General features: G+C 32.5%; 1 protein-coding gene across 1 annotated transcript; it reads right to left on the bottom strand.

The window, feature by feature from the left end:
• Positions 1 to 3,969: 3,969 nt before the first annotated feature.
• Positions 3,970 to 17,245, bottom strand: LOC143226493 (uncharacterized). The gene is made up of 2 exons (XM_076457518.1): positions 17,110 to 17,245; positions 3,970 to 7,279 (listed from the first exon to the last, which is right to left on the bottom strand). Exons 1-2 carry the CDS (start codon positions 17,195 to 17,197, stop codon positions 6,246 to 6,248), a joined length of 1,122 nt encoding a protein of 373 aa, XP_076313633.1. The 5' UTR covers positions 17,198 to 17,245; the 3' UTR covers positions 3,970 to 6,245.
• Positions 17,246 to 18,323: the final 1,078 nt, after the last annotated feature.

The raw sequence follows: 18,323 nt of genomic DNA, 5'->3' as shown, positions 1-18,323 counted from the left end.
AGTTAAGGGTAACCTTGGGTGGTGATTGTAAAGTTTTGTGTTAAAACTAGCTTTTGTACAAAAAACAAATATTCTCGGTCTCATTCCTGGAGAATGGAAGAATCGTGATTTTAAACGACATTAAAACAATGGTAATAAATATATAATGTTACAAAAATTTACAATGAAGCAATGTTAAAAAACAACAACAACAATAAATTTCTTCGTTTTAACAAACAAAATAATAATATGTTCCGTAAGTGTAGGAATTTAAATTTTTGAGTTCTCTAAAAACGACAAAAAATTACAGTCCATAAAGCGTTCGTTCCATTAAGGGTTTTTATGGCGTATTTTCAGTGATAATTCTTTGTGAAATAATTTGCATTCTACATTCCAACAAAAAGACAACAGAAAAAAACAATATGCTATAATACAGTAAAAGTTCCATTGAAGTATATATCTACTAACTTTCTCTAAACCATGTTGTTTCAAACACAAATAATTCAGCCTAATGACCAGTATTTGAATTGACTGGTACATTTCGGATGGTGACTACCGCTAACGAATTTATTTATTTTCTGTTAGAACGAAATCTTATATATTTGAAATCAATTTTTTATTTGTTTCCTTGTTTTTGAATTTTGCTCAAAACTACAAGAGGGCTATCCCTAATTTAGCAGTATTAGACTATAAGAAACGCAGCTAGTCATCACCACTCACCGCCAACTGTTGGGCTACTCTGTTACCAACGAATAGTGGAATTGATGATCACATTATAACGCCCTTACAGCTGAAAGGGCGAGCATGTTTGGTATGACGGGTATTCGAACCCGCGACCCTCGGATTGCAAGACGAATGTTGAAATCAGAATCTTACACGTTTCTATAATGTTTTATGTGGAGATATTCATATAGGATAAAGATGTTTCACAAATAAAAGTAACAGAAACATTTGTAACTACGTGTAAATTGTGTGTTTCTCCTTAGTTTATTTTTCACGTTCGGCAGAGTTAAACGTTCACGTGCATATCTGCAATACATCAATATAAACAACTTTTAATGTAGTTTCAGGATCTCTGAAATTGTGTTTTTATTTTACTTAACCTCTTCAATAAATTTCATGATAATAACGAAAGAAGAAAGGTTAAAAATCAGCTACTTTTTGGTTTTGATTTCATGATACGGAATTTGTTCGTTTTCTGGGAACCCACCCAACTTGTGCGATAAAGTTAAACAAGTACCAAAAATGTGTATCTAGGAAACATTCAGGGAAGGTAGCATCAGGACCTATTTTACTTTGCAGTATTGATTTCAAATTGGGGTGATCCTGTCAAGATCATTGGTTCATAATCACTTTCATTGCTACAAACTATTCGGTATCTTGTAAACAAATCCAGACAGCTCTGAAACTTTGGTCACTGTGCACTCCTCATTCTGTCGATTTTGAGAGAATCGTGAACTTATGCAATCAGTTTAAAACGTCTGACTGCTCCAGCTTGTCAAAGGAAACTACCTCTTACAACCTATATTGTTGATATAAATATGGCCGTCCTTAATGAGTTTGGGCCACGACCTGCTGCGTCATATGGAATGAAACAATATCTTCGTTGTTCAGTTTTCCCAACCAAGGCTGAGGAGCAAAAAATATTTGTGAACACTTTTAATGAAGCATCAGAAAAACGAAAATATAAAAAACTCGCAAAGGCAAAGGAACCTGACTTTCACAGAAAAATAGAAAATGATTGGAGTTGTTAATATTGATTGAACATTTGTGAGAGTGTTATTATTTATTGTGAAGTTGTAGCTTCCAACAAATGGTGTGCTCGAATTTTTAAATTGTCGTTTTTCAAATATTTTACATGATTCTTTGTGTGCTTGGAATTAAGCACAAGGCTACACAATGGACTATCTGTGCTCTGTCCACCAGGGGTATCAAAACCAGGTTTCTAGCGGTGAGTCCGCAGACAAGCCGCTGTACCACTGAGTGCATTTTCTTAAATTATAAACTAGGCAGAATAGTGCCCTAATTATGTTTCGAAAACTAAAACTAAACATTAGCTTTCCATTATAAGAGTACTCAGGGTATAGCGAGACAGGAACATCGATTATTTGTATTGCCAAACTACGAAAGTGGATACTTACAAACAACAAACAGAAGTCATTACTTTTCTGAAATCAATTTGACTGAAATCTGATAAGTTTGTAATATTGTAGGATCCATATCAAATATCCAGTTAAAAGCAAAAAGAGATAAAACTATCTATTTCAGAAACGATATACGCATGTGACAGATTCAATTATATCTTAGATTGTTGCATCTAGGTCAGAACATTTTTCTTACCAAAAACGTCTTTACTTGTTTGATATAGTGCATTCCATTCTGTATCTAAACTGGGGTTGTTTTGAAAACTATTGTGGGAACAGAATAAAAATATAAACTCTCAAAGTCTGGGCTACTCTTGCTCAACTAAGTATTGGGAACTGGCTGTCGCTTTTATAACACACCCATAGCTGCAAAATCCAAGCGTGTTTTTGAATCAATAACACGTAAATTGTGAAACCTTGGATTAAACATTTTCATGTTTCATTACACATCTTCTGGCCTATGAAGAGAGAGAGGTGATTTATCGTGACTTATTTAAAAACGGGAAAAAATTTGATTGGCTGTTCCAGTGCACAGTCATTTCACTGAGAAAAGAACAGTTGTTGAATTTGAAAGATATAACACAACGTATAATTTCTTTGTGAATTGTAAAGTATTTTATTTCTATTTTACTTTTTAAGTATAAAAAAGGCTTTACCCTAAAAATGTCCTCAAAGCTAATAATCATCCTTACCATATTTCACCTCAGGTACGAAGCTGTTAGCAATTATTAAGTTTATTAGCCTGTTATTAAAATATTTTCAACAATTATTATGTTTCTCAGTCGATAAAATACTTTGTCAAAAATTAGCAAATTTGTCAGCCTTTAAAATAGTTGGTTCTCTTTAAATAGGTTTCTCAGGATTCCGTTTCTTGCTATGATCAAAGCAAATCAAACCTGATGAACCAGTTTACATGTTTTAATTTTTTTTCACAAACGTTCAACAGCAATATGTGATTTAGCTAGGTGTATTATTAAACTTAATTTACACTTAGTTATTCACTGTTTATTTCATATTCTATAAAAATAAAAGTTTTGTTAATTTTCTTTTCTTTTTATCTGTGGGACCAATGCTTTTTAAGACGTGTTGTGCTGTCATCTAGAGTTCAATTAAATAAGCACTGGAGTTCCATTTCAAATAAGTATTTTATAGTGATGTAAAATGTATTAAACTTACATTAGGTAAATAAATAAAATAATAATAAACTGACAACTACAGTTTTCAGGTATATCCACTCTCATTATTCAAGCTCTGTATTTTCTTACAAGCAGAACTTAATTGTGACTATTTTATATTGTTTCTAGTGTGGGAGATGAATTTGGTCATGTTCTATGCAGACCACATGCCTTTTAACTTAATTATGATAAAAAATTATATATTACATGTTAACTTCATCTTTGAAAACAATAAAACATTAAATCATGTACTCAGTCAAAACCCTTTATTACGTTTTTTCTGAACGTCACCAGGGGTCACAAATGTTAAGTTTTTATATTTTTATTCGAGGTATTCAGTATTGCAACTGTAGTTATGTAACGAAATATGATTGGACATCCGATGTGCTCATTTGTCAAATTTAGCTTAATTCATTGAATTTTATGGAATATAACAATTATAATTTTATTTATTTATTAGGTGGACAATCAATTTGAAATTGGACATAGAACCGAAATGACCATAACCTTTCACTTTTTTTTTTATCTTGCGACCCTTTTAACTTTCTCAACTGTGTGTCAAACATAAAGAAAAAGATGTGGACATTTCTCGAGAGTGATAGGACCAATCCGATAGTTTTGCTAATCTTTATTGCGTCAAACTAAATGAATATAATACACAAGTATTTCAGAACGCTTCTGTATTTAAGCACAATTAACATTTCAATTTGTACAATAATATAACTTGCTTATTTTTGTTTATAAACGTAACATTATTCCCATGCAATTTATGGAAATTCACAAAAACAGAATATATTCATATATGCATAAATATAAATATATATATTAGCGTATTATAAGTTGATAAGCTCACTGCATATAGAAGAACTATTTAAATGCCACATTTCATCCACTTTCCTTAACAACGAAAAACGACATATTTTTCATATTTCTATGAAACGTGTTAATTAATTAAGATACCAACTGTTTTTATCGGATGTTTTCACAGTTCAACTTCGCCAAAAAAATAATAATATAAATGAAACATTGTAAAACTAAACGACCACATAATATATTTTAAAATATATCTTGTTAATTATTTTACTACCTTTCAATAGCTTGTCTTCAAGTTAAAGAGGTGATTTTTTTATTGAGCACAAAGTTACACAATGAACTATGTGTGCTCTGCTCACAGGAGGTGTCTAAAACCAAACTTTTTATTATAAGCTGTGATATTTACTACTGAGCCAACGCGGGCTTACTTTTTATATTATTTTTATTGTTACTTATTATATCATATTTCTCGTGCCAGAATTTCATTTGAGAAGCTACTAATTAGTAACTAAAGTAATAATAGCACCAATTCATAAACCTTTGTATTTTATCTTTATGAATGTAACGCATCAAGCGAAGATAAAAATTATAAACAACTTTTAACTAGTTTTAAAACTTTATAATAATAGCTCTTTCACATTTTCTGCTTATTACACTGGGAACTTCATCATTTAACAAGCTTGTGTTTGATTGGAATGTTCACAATGTATGCTTCCATACGTTTTTCCTTTCTGGAAAAGTAATTACAACAACGTTTTAAATAACCTATCAAGAACAAAACTTAACACGTAAGTCTTTACAGCTTTTGAATAGCTGATACTTTGTTTAAACGATAGATAGCGCTATAGTACAGGTTTGAGCTAGAACTTTACATTATTGACAGTGGCTTGTTATATTTTAGCGAAAAACTAAACGATGGTCTATTTGTACTCTGTCCACAGTTGTAAATCTGTAAACAGTTGGATTTTGTGTGTGTGTTTATTTCTTGTAGCGTGTGTTAATAAATTCCAAGCAAACTGTGCCACAGAAATAAATTACTGATTTTAGGAGTGGTAATAATCTTGAATAACTTAATAATACATTGGAGTAATATTTCCAGTTGCATTTATAGTTTACGATAAATTGAAATGGACGTTATAATAAATATTCTATGAATAACTAAATACTTCAGAAAGTTCCAACCTTTTGTTCCAAATACCCTTAGTTAGTCTCTAAAGAGTAGCTTAAATTAATCAAAAGTTGCTTCGGATGAGTCAACAAGTGAACGTCAAGTACTGGTTTGTGACACACACCAAGACTGCTCTTCAGTTTTGTGGAGGGGAATGTATTTCCTTTTTAATGTTTTTGAAACACTTTTGTTGCCTCAAGTATATCTCGTCGAAATCTCTGAAGTAACACAGGTTGGGAACTACTGGCTTAACTGAACAAACACGAATTTTTTTTAAGCCTAAACCTTCAACTAAACAACGTATTTCTTAAATTAATTATTTTGTTTCCATTTAAGTCATTGCCATGTTGTTGCTTTTCAATGAATGTAAAATTTAAGAATATGCAGTAATTACTAATGGTTGTATCATTTATACACAAAGATAACAACCAATGAAATATCTGTTGTCCATTACGTGTAATTTTATTTCCAATGTATTTTTGTTTGTAATTAATTGATCAGGGTCATCCATGACTATAAAATATATTTTCTAAATGTCCAAACCAAATAATGAACATTTTAATGGAGGAAAATTTTCAATGTAATTCGTGTCTCTACCTAAATAAAAATCGTATCCTAACTCGGAAGTAATACTCGCTTATTTGTTCTTTTGTAAGTGCAAGTAAATAAAAAAATATATAGTTTGATACAATGTTAGGTTATAAAGTGTAATCATTATGTATAGATAAAAACAGAAAAGTTACTTCTCACTGTCTATGTGGTATTTGTTGTGATTATAATTTCTACTGTTTACTTCTACATACAACTACTGAATATCTAAGAGGATTTGATTGAAACACTAGCTGAATATTCCACTGAGTATTTCAAAGTATTTTTAAGCTAGTAAGAAGAAGAAAACACAAATAAAGCGGACACGTCTCAACACAGCGTACACAACATTACTGGTATAATTAACAACTGCCACAGCTACTTTCTACCCAATCCAGGCCAATTCCACCCGGGATCAAAGCTGGGCTTGGATTTCTCTTGCCATAAGATCCATGGTTTCTTGTTTTTTGTATGAGTACGCCCTTTATCGCGAGTCTTCACCACGAAAACGGGTCGAATGTTCAGGGGTTCTGGAACAGAATCAATTAAATTTTCGTCTACGTCATCCTTAGCTTTAAGGTCTCTTGTTAGCTCATCAAAAAATCTTCTCAGATTGTTCATTGTCAAGACAGCCAAAAACATCTTATGAGGTTCTTTAATTTTTAGGTTTTTCTCATTCGTTTTACTTCTCTTGTTGGCATTTCTCCTTTGATCCAATATTCGAGATCCTAAAGTCTTCAAGTAGAATTCATCCGGGTAATAACTTCCATAAACAGTGGGCTGAGGTTTAGATATTGTTATCTTATCAGTGTTCAGAGATGGGTAATCGATGGCGTTCCAATTGCCCGCCCAATCTTCTGAGTCAGTAGAAGACACGAGCCTGTCAAAGAACTTACTCAACGAGGATAACGATGGCTCGTTAACATGTAACAATTGACCACTGTTTTCACCTTTGACCCCTCTATCATATCCAATTAAAATAAGCTCTGGATGCCGTGATGTCTGAATACCTTTATTACTTCTGTCAATACTGTCCAGCATAAGTGGCTCATTGTAGTCATCGTAAAATGGTTGATTCATGTACGCACGTTTACCAAGCCCCATTAAATGCCAACCTGGATCAAATGTTGGTCTCTGTTTCTTTGAAGTTTCTTGTAAGGTAGAGAAAATCTCTGATTGATGGCGAGATGGCTTTATCATGGGGCGGCGGAGACTTTGAACATCACATTTATAAATGCTACAGTCGAGAGGCAGGTCACTGGACTTCCAGATGAACGTACCCTTTCCATCATCTTTAACGGCAAAATTCCACCCAACGGAGGGTCTGTCTCGTGGAAACAGGAATCGTGTATTTCTGATGTAAGGTTCATCTTCTTCATGGTTAGAATTCCATACCATCTTATCCCCTGCAACTGCAAGCAATAAAAATTAAATTACAGTAAGTTAATAAGAGAATATTGACTGTTTCTTTATAATTACCAATTATTCACGTGTGTGTATAAATAGTCAAAGTAAGTCTTACCCAAGTCTCTGATATAGTGTATATACTAAGGAAAAGTGTCAATCATTGTTATTCTTGCTCGTATCGTTCTTGTAGGCTCTTACGTTTCTTTCTTACAATTATAATATTTATATTTTCAAGCGCATTACAACATGAAACTGTGAAACAAAGGAAGTGTAAATACATACCAAACGTTCTTCGAAGAACAAAGGAGAGATCTAGATGAAATCTATTGTTTTCCAGATAACGAAAAGACATGATTTCACATAACTTTCGTTAGACAAATTTCTGACCGGTGTGAGCGAGTTGGTAAACACTAAGAGAAACTACAATCAGTACGATACATAATGAATGCTCGAGAGAAACAGAAACAATTCTGTCCTTATTTTGCGAATTTTTCTGAACTAGTCAACATCTAAAGCAGATTAAATCACAACGTTAAAGTTTCATTCTGCTTCACAAGACCTACTGCTCAATTATCTCAAGTAAATATATGATGAAGAGGAAGTTGTACGTCGGAACTAAAGATTTAACAATTCTCTTTTGTGTCTAATTTTTTTGTTATTTCTGAGGGAAGAAAGCTGAAGATGAAATTCGACTTGTTCCTTCCATTGTAACCTTGAGAACTGACGTTCTTGGTAAATCACAAACTGCACAATGCAATTATTATCAAGTAAAAACTAACACATTAAACTAATTGTCTCAGAATTCGATACAATAGAAATTCCATGTTGAATAAGAAGCTAAAATCTGAGAAATTATATCAGTTCTTCCTTTATATTATCACTCAGTGTATTTGGTTTGTTTTGTTTTTATCCTGGTATCCAAGGATTTACCTATAGATTTTTACATTTTTTTAAACATACAGCTCTGTATGCTATGAACACAAACAAATATCCACATAATTAATCTACGAAATCAAGTTTATTTTTACTTAAACCAACTGAATGATATGTTACAAAAATAAACAACTCGTATTTGTGCGTGTTAGAAGAAGGTTTTCTACCTTTTAAAAAACGAGAAAGTAGAAGACTTGTATACATAATAACTAGTGATACTGAGCCTGAGACGATTTAACATATTAACCTGCTTATTATAATCCTATAGTTAAACTGACTAAATATAAAAAATTACCAGTCGTAATGAAATCATAAGGAAAGCTTTAGCTGAATGTTTGAAGGCATAACATAACGTAAAACGGAATCCCTTTTTTTAAAATTGGCATTGTATTCGTTTATAATATATTTCTCTCTTTCAACAGTAAGAGACTGTTGGTTTGTGTAAAAACGAGTGTCGAATTGAGGAAACTGCGAGGGTCAATAATGCTTGAAATAGTTTTATACAGAGACAGACTTGGTGTTCTTCTTGAGAATGATGGAAAGGATCTGAACATCCTTTAAACTTTCCTGAATAAAACCTATGTTTTCGAGAGTATCTCCCATAAAGTTTTGTTTCTAACGCACAGGCCCGGCATAGTTAGGTGGTTAGGGCGCTCAATTCGCAATCCGTGGGTCACGAGTTTAAATCCCGGGGTCGCGTTATAATGATACGATCAATCCCACTATTCATTAGTAAAAGAGTAGCCCAAGCGTTAGTGGTGGATGGTGATGACTAGCAACCTTTCCTCTAGTCTTACACTGCTAAATTAGGGACGGCTAGCGCAGATAGCCCTCGTGTAGCTTTACTCCAAATTCGAAAACAAACCAACCAAAGTATCATACAAGTAGTTTCTGATGTACACTAATTTTAAATGTGAATATTTATCTGTATCTTCATCATCTCCATCTTCCTCCTGCTACATAAGTCTTGTCTCACAGTGAAGAGTCATATTTTTAACTTATTACTGTGTGACGGTTTTAATATTATAATGGCTGTTCTAATGATAAACCAGGATAGGTTTTGTCATGTGTCACAACTTCGAATGAGAAGTGGGAAAATCTTTTTATCTTTAAGTAGTGGTCTGAGTAAGAAATCTTTCTGTCAAAACAATACAACGTGAAGCCTTTGAATCCAATAAAGCTTCAGTGAGTTAACGAATATCTCGTTATTCTCTTCTTATTAAGGAGATTTAGAAAAGTGCTCACAATCTCGTTATAACTCTGGATTATAGGAACTCTGATTTTTGCCTTGAAAGTTTATATTCTACAAAGTTACTTGTTGCAAACAAGCCCTTGATTGGCTAATAAAGGTGACTGCCTCTGGATATTAGCCAGACTGTCGCAGTAAGTGGCATTGCTAAAGTGTTAGCTTCTGTTTATGAAGATAATGATGATAAATATGGTGTTAATATTTAGTTTTATAAAATATTAAACTTACGTTTGTATAGATTAACAAATAAAATATTTTAAAGGAAATAGTCATTATTTGCAGGAAGTTACGAAGATAAAGACTTATTTCATATGAGTTTAATTTTACTTTAGTAAAAGATGTTTTGTTTTGAATTTCGTGCAGAGCTACTCGAAGGCTATCTACGCTATCCATCCCTAATTTAGCAGTGTAAGACTAGAGGGAAAGCGGCTAATCATCACCACTCACCGCCAACTCTTGGGCTACTCTTTTACCAACGAATAGTAGAATTGACCGTAACATTATAGCGCCCTCACGGCTGAAAGGGCGAGCATGTTTGGTGTGACGGGGATTCGAACCCGCGACCCTCAGTTTATGGGTCGAGTGCCTTAACCTCCTGGCTTTGCCTGGCATTTAGTAAAAGAATATGTATTATGTAAATTAATCAGTAAGTTAAGGTATATGTTCTTCTTTGAAGAAATGTAATTTAACACTCATAGGTTTCTATCAATAGAAGTGATGAGTTAAATTTATCTATTCTACTGTCAATATGGATAATGGATGAAATTTATCTGTTCCACTATCGATAGAGATTGTGAGGTAAAATTACTTATCCTTCTGTCTACAGATAAATGGATTTAACTTATCTAATCTGTTAAGAGAAGTGTTCATTTAAGCGCATTTTGTATTATAAACAGAAACATGAGCTAAAACATTTGTTGTTATATCAAGAGAAATAATAAGTTAAACTTACCTTTCACGAAGAGAGGGTCTTAAATGAAGCGTATATTCTACATAGTGTTTGTATATTCTACGTAGTGTTTGTATATTCTACATAGTGTTTGTATATTCTACGTAGTGTTTGTGTATTCTACATAGTGTTTGTAAATTCTACATAGTGTTTGTAACTTCTACATAGTGTTTGTATATTCTACATAGTGTTTGTAACTTCTACATAGTGTTTGTAACTTCTACATAGTGTTTGTATATTCTACATAGTGTTTGTATATTCTACATAGTGTTTGTATATTCTACATAGTGTTTGTAAATTCTACATAGTATTTGTATATTCTACATAGTGTTTGTAACTTCTACATAGTGTTTGTAACTTCTACATAGTGTTTGTATATTCTACATAGTGTTTGTATATTCTACATAGTGTTTGTATATTCTACATAGTGTTTCAGGTATTCATGGCCTTCAAGATTTGTTTGTTTTCTGATTATTCGCGCAAATCTATACGAGAGCTGTTATTACTAACCATCCCTAATTTTAAATAATATACTAGATATCAGTCATCTAATAAAGTAATGATATGACATTCCTTATAACCCACTCACAACCACAAAGTAAGGAACACGATTTTGAAGTAACGAGACGCAAATCACAGACCTTAGGATTCACGGTCTGAGAAGGTAAACAGTAGCCCACGAATAACGCGCAGTTTAGAAAGATCCTGACTTAATATGCATTATTTATCTGTCTACCAATAGAGATGTTAAATTAAACAAAAGCTACAGCACCTAAAGTACATTTTAGGCAGAATAGGAGTAAATTAATCTGTGAATTTTGTTCCCTTTATTGGCAATATCGTTTGTGCGCCAGCAATACCAAATGTGGAGCACGCATATACCCGATTCTATTGTAACACTCATCAGCCTACCCAACAGCCTATCTTAAAAGTAACATTTTTTTAGGCAGGATTAGCGTAAATTAATCTATATGACCTTTGGTGTGATCAGATACATCAATTGAAAGAGTTTCAACTCCTAAGTCCAAAACTGTGATTAGATCTCAAATCTGTCAAGAGATAGAAGATATGAGTTTAACGTTTGTATTTAAAAGAAGCTAAAAAACAAAAAAGAAACTCAGAACCGTTCTATGAGCCGCTATGCCGCGACTAAAAATGTATTTGTTATTCTATTAAGAGAGGTGTTGAGCTAAAATATATGTTTTTTTTTCAATAGAGATTTTGAGTTCAATTTATTAGAAACAGTAAGAGTTCATGAGCAAGAGAAGTAACATATTAGTTTATCATATTTCCTTATCTAAAGATTTCCAGTAAGTAGTTTTAAGGCACGAGAAACCGCTACAGTTTTGTTGAAGGAAAGTTGTTTGTTGTTATAGAATGATAACTCCTTAAAGTTTCCATGTGAACAGATATATTTCTTTGCTTATCGGGAAACAAAGCTACTCCTAAGCAAGGAATAATTTTCTAGCTATCGTGGTCTTTTCCTCTAAAATAAAAGAAGCTACATTTTTCAGAAACAAGAGAAATTCGAAAATTAAAGAATAATATAGGACTTGAAATTGTTAATAAAAATTGAATTTCGACTAAAAGGTAAAAACAGAACGAAAATAAGTTATAAAATGAAATTTTATTTTTTTAAACTGTCTGATGATTCCTATTATTCATGTATGAGGACAATGCATAGAATATTCTATATCTTAGAATATAATACAATACGTTATGTAAGACTTTCCAATATGGGTAGGTGAAGGAAGGAGGGTTGATGATGTACCATATTAACGAAATTTGATATATGAAATTCGAATTGTTAATTGTATGATTTAATGACTAAACAATATCTTACATATTGCCATGCTTCAATAAGTGTGAGCGTCTTTAGTGTATTCTGCTGGACTTACAGCTTAAGAAGAAAAGTTTTATTTATTAATCCCAGGAATCTGACTTTAATTACCTTTATACATTTATTTATTTGCTTTGCTGTTCCTTTAGGAAATACCTTCTTCCTTTACCTGATGGTAAATGATAGTTTTAGATGTGAGACGTTGTGAGCTTGAATCCATACATGCACCGAACCTTTACTTTATGGTTTAGATATATAACCAAAATATAAATCTATTGCTACAGAACAAATAAAAGGTGTTAAAAGAGTTCGGTCAACATTTAGGTAAAAGAGGTTCATTAGGAGTGGACTTCTTGCTCGTTACTGACGTTTTGCCATTTCTGTTCAACCAGTTGTACACCTAAGTACATTGATACTGTTAGAAAGAAAACAAAACAAGCAGCCATCATTTCTGTTTGTTTGTTTTTATCTGTAAGAATGAACTCTTGTTTTGGCCCATAAATTTGACATAGTAATTATTTATGTTTGTGTGCGTGAACTTCTGATTTTTTTATCATGTCTTCGTTATAACCTAATCACCTTGTTACTCTGTGAATCATATTTTGTAAATGTAACAATATCTATACACTATCACAATGGCAAAGAAGATTTCCACTTCAGTAATTATGTATTTATATCAGAAGTCACTGTTGTTTGTTTAAAAACCATAAAGAGAAACTCACTGGGTACACAGCTAGTAATATACTGACTAACTCCCGACAAAAAGCATTGAATGATTTGAAATTAAAAAAAATAATCCAGACGTCTTGTTTTCTAAATATCAACTATAGGTGTGGTAAACCAGCGTAAACAAGACAGAGCTCACAATAATGGGAGATTCAGAGGATTTGGATTAAGAAGTTGTAACCACGTTTTATTTTACTAATAAACCACTAGTTGACGAAATATGGAAATAAACAAAATCTATAAACAGAATGACCCTGTTGTAAACACAAGAAAATTTTTGAAATGTTTATTACATTGTATTAGAAATACTCTGCAACTCACGACCAGTCGCAATTTTAGAATTCCAGAACTAATCTGATTTGTATGTTCTGAGTGACTAGAACAGCGACAACACTAGCTCATCCAATCAATATCAGGGTGAAATCACTTAGCGACAGTTCAATATTTCTTATATAAATGTCGGATTGGCCCCAATAAGAAGCATCTTGGTTGTCACCATCAAAATCCAACTGACCAAAAACAAGATGGACAGAACCTAGGTGGACAACAACTGGAGAACGTGATAAGCTTTTGTTCGTGGTTGCAAGAAATTAGGAAATAAGAATATTTTGATAAATTTATTGAAAAATAAACTGTACACAAATGTCTGCTGTCTTGTGATGTAATTATTAATACAATAACAATACATGTAAAATAAGTTTAAAATAATTCATATGGTTAATTTACCGCATTTGAAACAATCAGATATTCAATCTGTTATCACGGGTTTTGTTTTTATAGTTCTCGTTAATATTGTACATACATTTAAAATCAAGACTCTCTGGAAACAATAGGCAAAGTTAAGTTGTGTATTATATGATAAACCCAAAGTGAAGCAGGAAAAAGCAGAATGTTTATTAAATGCTATACCTATTGCGATGTTTCGCAACATTGACCAAATTTCAACTATTTACCTTGTTTTGGAGCAATGCTGGTACTTTTCAACATATAATCTACATCGACGAAGAAATTAGTAATACTTGATGATATATATCGTGAACATTTTTTAAAATTCAGACATCTGAAAAATATTGTATTGCAGTAGCCAAAGAATTAACTTTTTCAATTCAATTCGTATTACCTTCGTTGATAAAAACACTTGTTTTTTCCTCGTTATTTCTAACATGATTCTGTCTTTAAACTCATTGCACCTGTACTTTTGACGTAAACAGATAACAGCTATATTGGACTAATGCTAACAATAATAGATTGTTTTAATGCTTAAGCCTCGTTGATTCCTCAAACTAAAATGCTACTTACATTATAAGCATCTCTTCTCTTTTTATTGATCTTTTAAACCTAAACTAATAATACAGACGAGATTAGTGAAGACTGGTCTAATAGACTAACATTGCACAACCCTTAAGAACATTGATAAACTGGTTTTCTAGCAATAATAACTGTGATTTGTCTCTCCAGGATTCACCGAGTTTGTTTTATCAATATACCCTAGAAACGAGTACAAATATAAAGATTTTTTATATGTAAGGCGATTAGAAACGTATATTTCACATTTTGATGGTCACGGAAATTAAATCTGGTGCTATAAAAACTATCATATCTGGCGTTATAATTTTATTTCATTTGCTATTGTATTTTTTTAAACCTGACACGAGCCTTGCTGGGCTGCTGCTGACTTACGACTTACATAGGCCTGCGATAATAATTTCACAGCCAAAACTTTTGAATAATTCCTGGTTATGCCTCTACTGTTTCAGTGTAAAGCATGTGATAATATTATCTACAACTGATGGTTCATGAAGGATAGTTACGCTACATACTATTATGAAAAATCACATAAATCATGTTTATGTTGCTAGGAATCAATAAGGGGGAACTCAGAGATTAATTCTATTACGACTGACAAATTGTTGTAGAGGGAGTATTAAGCAGTGTCATAAAAACTTGTATTAAAAATATAGATATTAAATTATGCCCTAATATTTAATTCTGACCAAGATGGAAACTTACTTAATGATAATTGTAGTATAGTACAAATTTAACAAAATTATTATGCATCGGGGGAGGGATGTGTATACAAGTATTTTGAGGATTTAAAGCTTTTGATATTTTTATCCTTGGGCATACATACCAAAAATGAAAATACATCTGTATGTATAAAGACGAAATGTATCTTTGTTTGCACCCTAATTCGTCCAGGCCTCACAATGTTGGGTCTAAACTTCAATTAAGTTTTAAAAATTTTAGCTTTATACAGTTTAAATTATTATATAGCTTGTTATGTATTGCCAGCAATAGAAATTTTAGCCTGAAAGATTAAGAAACTATCAACTTGATATAATTTAGTAGGAAGATAATGACTAAATTTTACTGGGCCAATTTCAATTAAAATTTGTATGTAAACTCTATGAACTATGAGAAATTCCCTGAGGAGGTCAAAAATTGAACTTAACCCTATTTCTATTCTCTAACGTCTGTTGGTTAATTATTCCTATCTTATTGAGTGAATCTCAATCTTGCAAATGTTGTTCATGAAGAAACTTTGTTATAATTTTAAACTTTTGAGATAAAGTTTATGTTCAAGTTATTACTTTCAAATGTAGAATTGTTGTTAAACTTATATTGTTTAAATTAAGTTTAAATATTCCCCTTCACTTTACGGGTGTTTCAACTTGTTACTATTATATAAACTACAGTTTGTTTTATACACACTTAGGCTGACAAGGCCCTTGAAGTTAAAACTAATTCACTTGCCTATCGGTGGCTCAGCCGTAAGTTTGAGGAATTATAATAATAAAAACTGGGTTTAGATATTCGCAGTTGGTAGAGCACAAATAACCCATTGTGTATTATGTAACCTTGTGCTCTGTAACAAGCAGACATTATTCATTCTGGAATTTCAACAAATGATCTAGTAATGGAGTGAAAAATGCTAAAAACCGTATCTTCGTAAATGCAGTTATCAATAATTAGGCTTCACGTCTGGTGTTTAGGTTGTAAAAGTTTCAGTCCATAAAAAGGTCTCAAAATGTTCTTTATAGGACCATGCGTTAGTTTCATACTATATAGAGTATGTTTTATTTACGCCCTATCAATTTAAACTTCAAAAGTTATAACGTTCAATTATACATTAAATATAAATTCTTAAACGTATTTTACGTATGGTAGGATAAATGTAAAAGCAATTGCTTTTTGTATTCTACTTTGAAATGTTAAAAAAAAAAAATTGAAGCGAAACTTCAATAAAGTTTGTGTGTGCGTATTTTATATTATAATAAACGGTACAAAGTGGTAATATAGACACAACTCGATATCGTAAGTGAAAAGTAATGTTTTTCTGGTGATGATTGTTTTTGTTTTTGGAATTTCGCACAAAGCTACTTGAGGGCTATCTGTGCTAGCCGTCCCTAATTTAACAGTGTAAGACTATAGGGAAGGCAGCTAGTCATCACCACCCACCGCCAACTCTTGGGCTACTCTTTTACCAATAAATAGTGGGATTGACCGTCACATTATAACGCCCACACGGCTGTGAGGGCGAGCATGTTTGGCGCGACTCGGGCACGAACCCGCGACCCTCAGATTACGAAGCGCACGCCTTAACGCGCTAGGCCATGCCAGTCCTTCTGGTGATGAGGACTATACTTTCTCGTAGTAATTTGAAAGTAGAAATTAGCACTCGTACAGGTTATGTTGATGATTTTACTATAAGTACCAACACGGGAAAGGTTTTTCTTAAGTTTAAAATCAGTTGTAAATAAAATTATAAAATAACTTTATTCATCCAAATATTGTTACTACGTATACAGTTGTGAATGATTGTAACAAAAATTGAGAATAGTGTGATGTTAAATCGGTTATCAGGAAAATAATACCGGAATTATCAATTTTCATGTAAGCATTTAGTCAGACATAATTATTGCTTTATCTGTCTATATCAAACGAATCACTAAACATGAGGTTTGCATTCTCAGGCACAAATATGAATTTCACGGCGTAAAACATATATTTATGATAAACTTTACGGTAAGAATTTCAGTCTTATTTTCATAGACATATCGTTTATAAACAGAGAAAACAAAGGTTTAAGTTTTCGACGCTGTTTAGTTTTGTGGAGTTTAGAAGTTGAAGAACCTACCTGTTGAACCAGTAACCAGTACTGACAGGTAAGAAGTTATGGTAAAACACAGGAGGTAGGTTGAGAATGCCAAGCAGTGTTCCTTCATGACCGATCTTACCAAATACCTGTTCTTAACATTTCAAAAAGCAGGTCTCCTACTGTCTTCTTAAGTGGTGCTTTATATTAGTTAAGATGTCGCTGACGTCATACCGCACGTTCTCATTTTCAGCGCGTCATTTGTTCAGGAACATTTAGTAGGTGTATCTCCGCCAGGTCTTTCCCATATCTCTCGGAGCTAGGTCTCAAGATGCGGAGCTAGGTCTCAAGATGCACGGTTATTTGCACAATTACAAAACCCACTTTGTGTAAATTTGCTACGACGGAAGGTTTGTAGTGTTTGGGAATTTTAAGAATTTAGTGTAAGATATATGAATTACCGAAACAATCACAAGAAGCAAAAACGTTTATAGTTTTTCTTAAACACCACTGAACCCTAAAAGGAAAAGAAAGACCCAACACTATCTTGGTTTGCAAGAATACAAAAGATAACGAAATACTGTGACATAGAACTTTATAGTTGGGAATCGTGGCTAATATATTAACGTGTGTATTTTTTATTGTTCAGTATTTTCCATCACTACTACATTGTAGATAATATTACAATGGTAACAATAAGGTATTCATCAATCTTTAACAGTTTTAACGCTGAAAAAACTTAATTGAGACTTGTGGAACTCATTGTTTCTTCAGTTAACTATATCGAATATATCTATTAATAAACATAAATTATATTAGTTAAAAATAAGTACAACTATTACTAAAAACATATTAAATGATAAAATAATAAAAAATAACGAAAATTATATATTTATCTGACAAACATCTATGTGAGTTGGGAGACACGTGGTCTGCCTCAAATTCCTGTACATGGGAATATAATGCGTCAGAAATGCAGAAATAGTCATGTGGTTAAACTGAAGGTACAGGGTGTTCGGAAAGTCACTGAGCACTTGTATATTTATTAACAGACAAAACTGCACAATGACTTTCCGAACACCCTGTATGCTTGTATTCTCAAACCGGGTTTCTCGTTATCACGAAAGTATATTTACTGAAGACTTCTAAACCTTTATTGTTGGTGTCTGATTAACACCATGTTATTTTACCTGGACAGATGTCAAGATCGTCATCACCCGAATAACTACAATAATAACTAAAACTGTATGTGGTTA

The sequence above is a fragment of the Tachypleus tridentatus genome, chromosome 9 (genome assembly GCF_004210375.1).
Source record: "Tachypleus tridentatus isolate NWPU-2018 chromosome 9, ASM421037v1, whole genome shotgun sequence".
Classification (NCBI taxonomy): domain Eukaryota; kingdom Metazoa; phylum Arthropoda; class Merostomata; order Xiphosura; family Limulidae; genus Tachypleus; species Tachypleus tridentatus.
This window is presented reverse-complemented; position numbering and strand designations above follow the sequence as displayed.

Bases quoted from the DNA above. Each gene is read 5' to 3' on its own strand.
- LOC143226493 (XM_076457518.1), bottom strand. From the start codon at position 17,197: ATGAAGGAACACTGCTTGGCATTCTCAACCTACCTCCTGTGTTTTACC. The intron at 7,280-17,109 runs GTAGGTTCTTCA...TATTGCTTGCAG, and splicing joins ACTGGTTACTGGTTCAACAG to TTGCAGGGGATAAGATGGTA.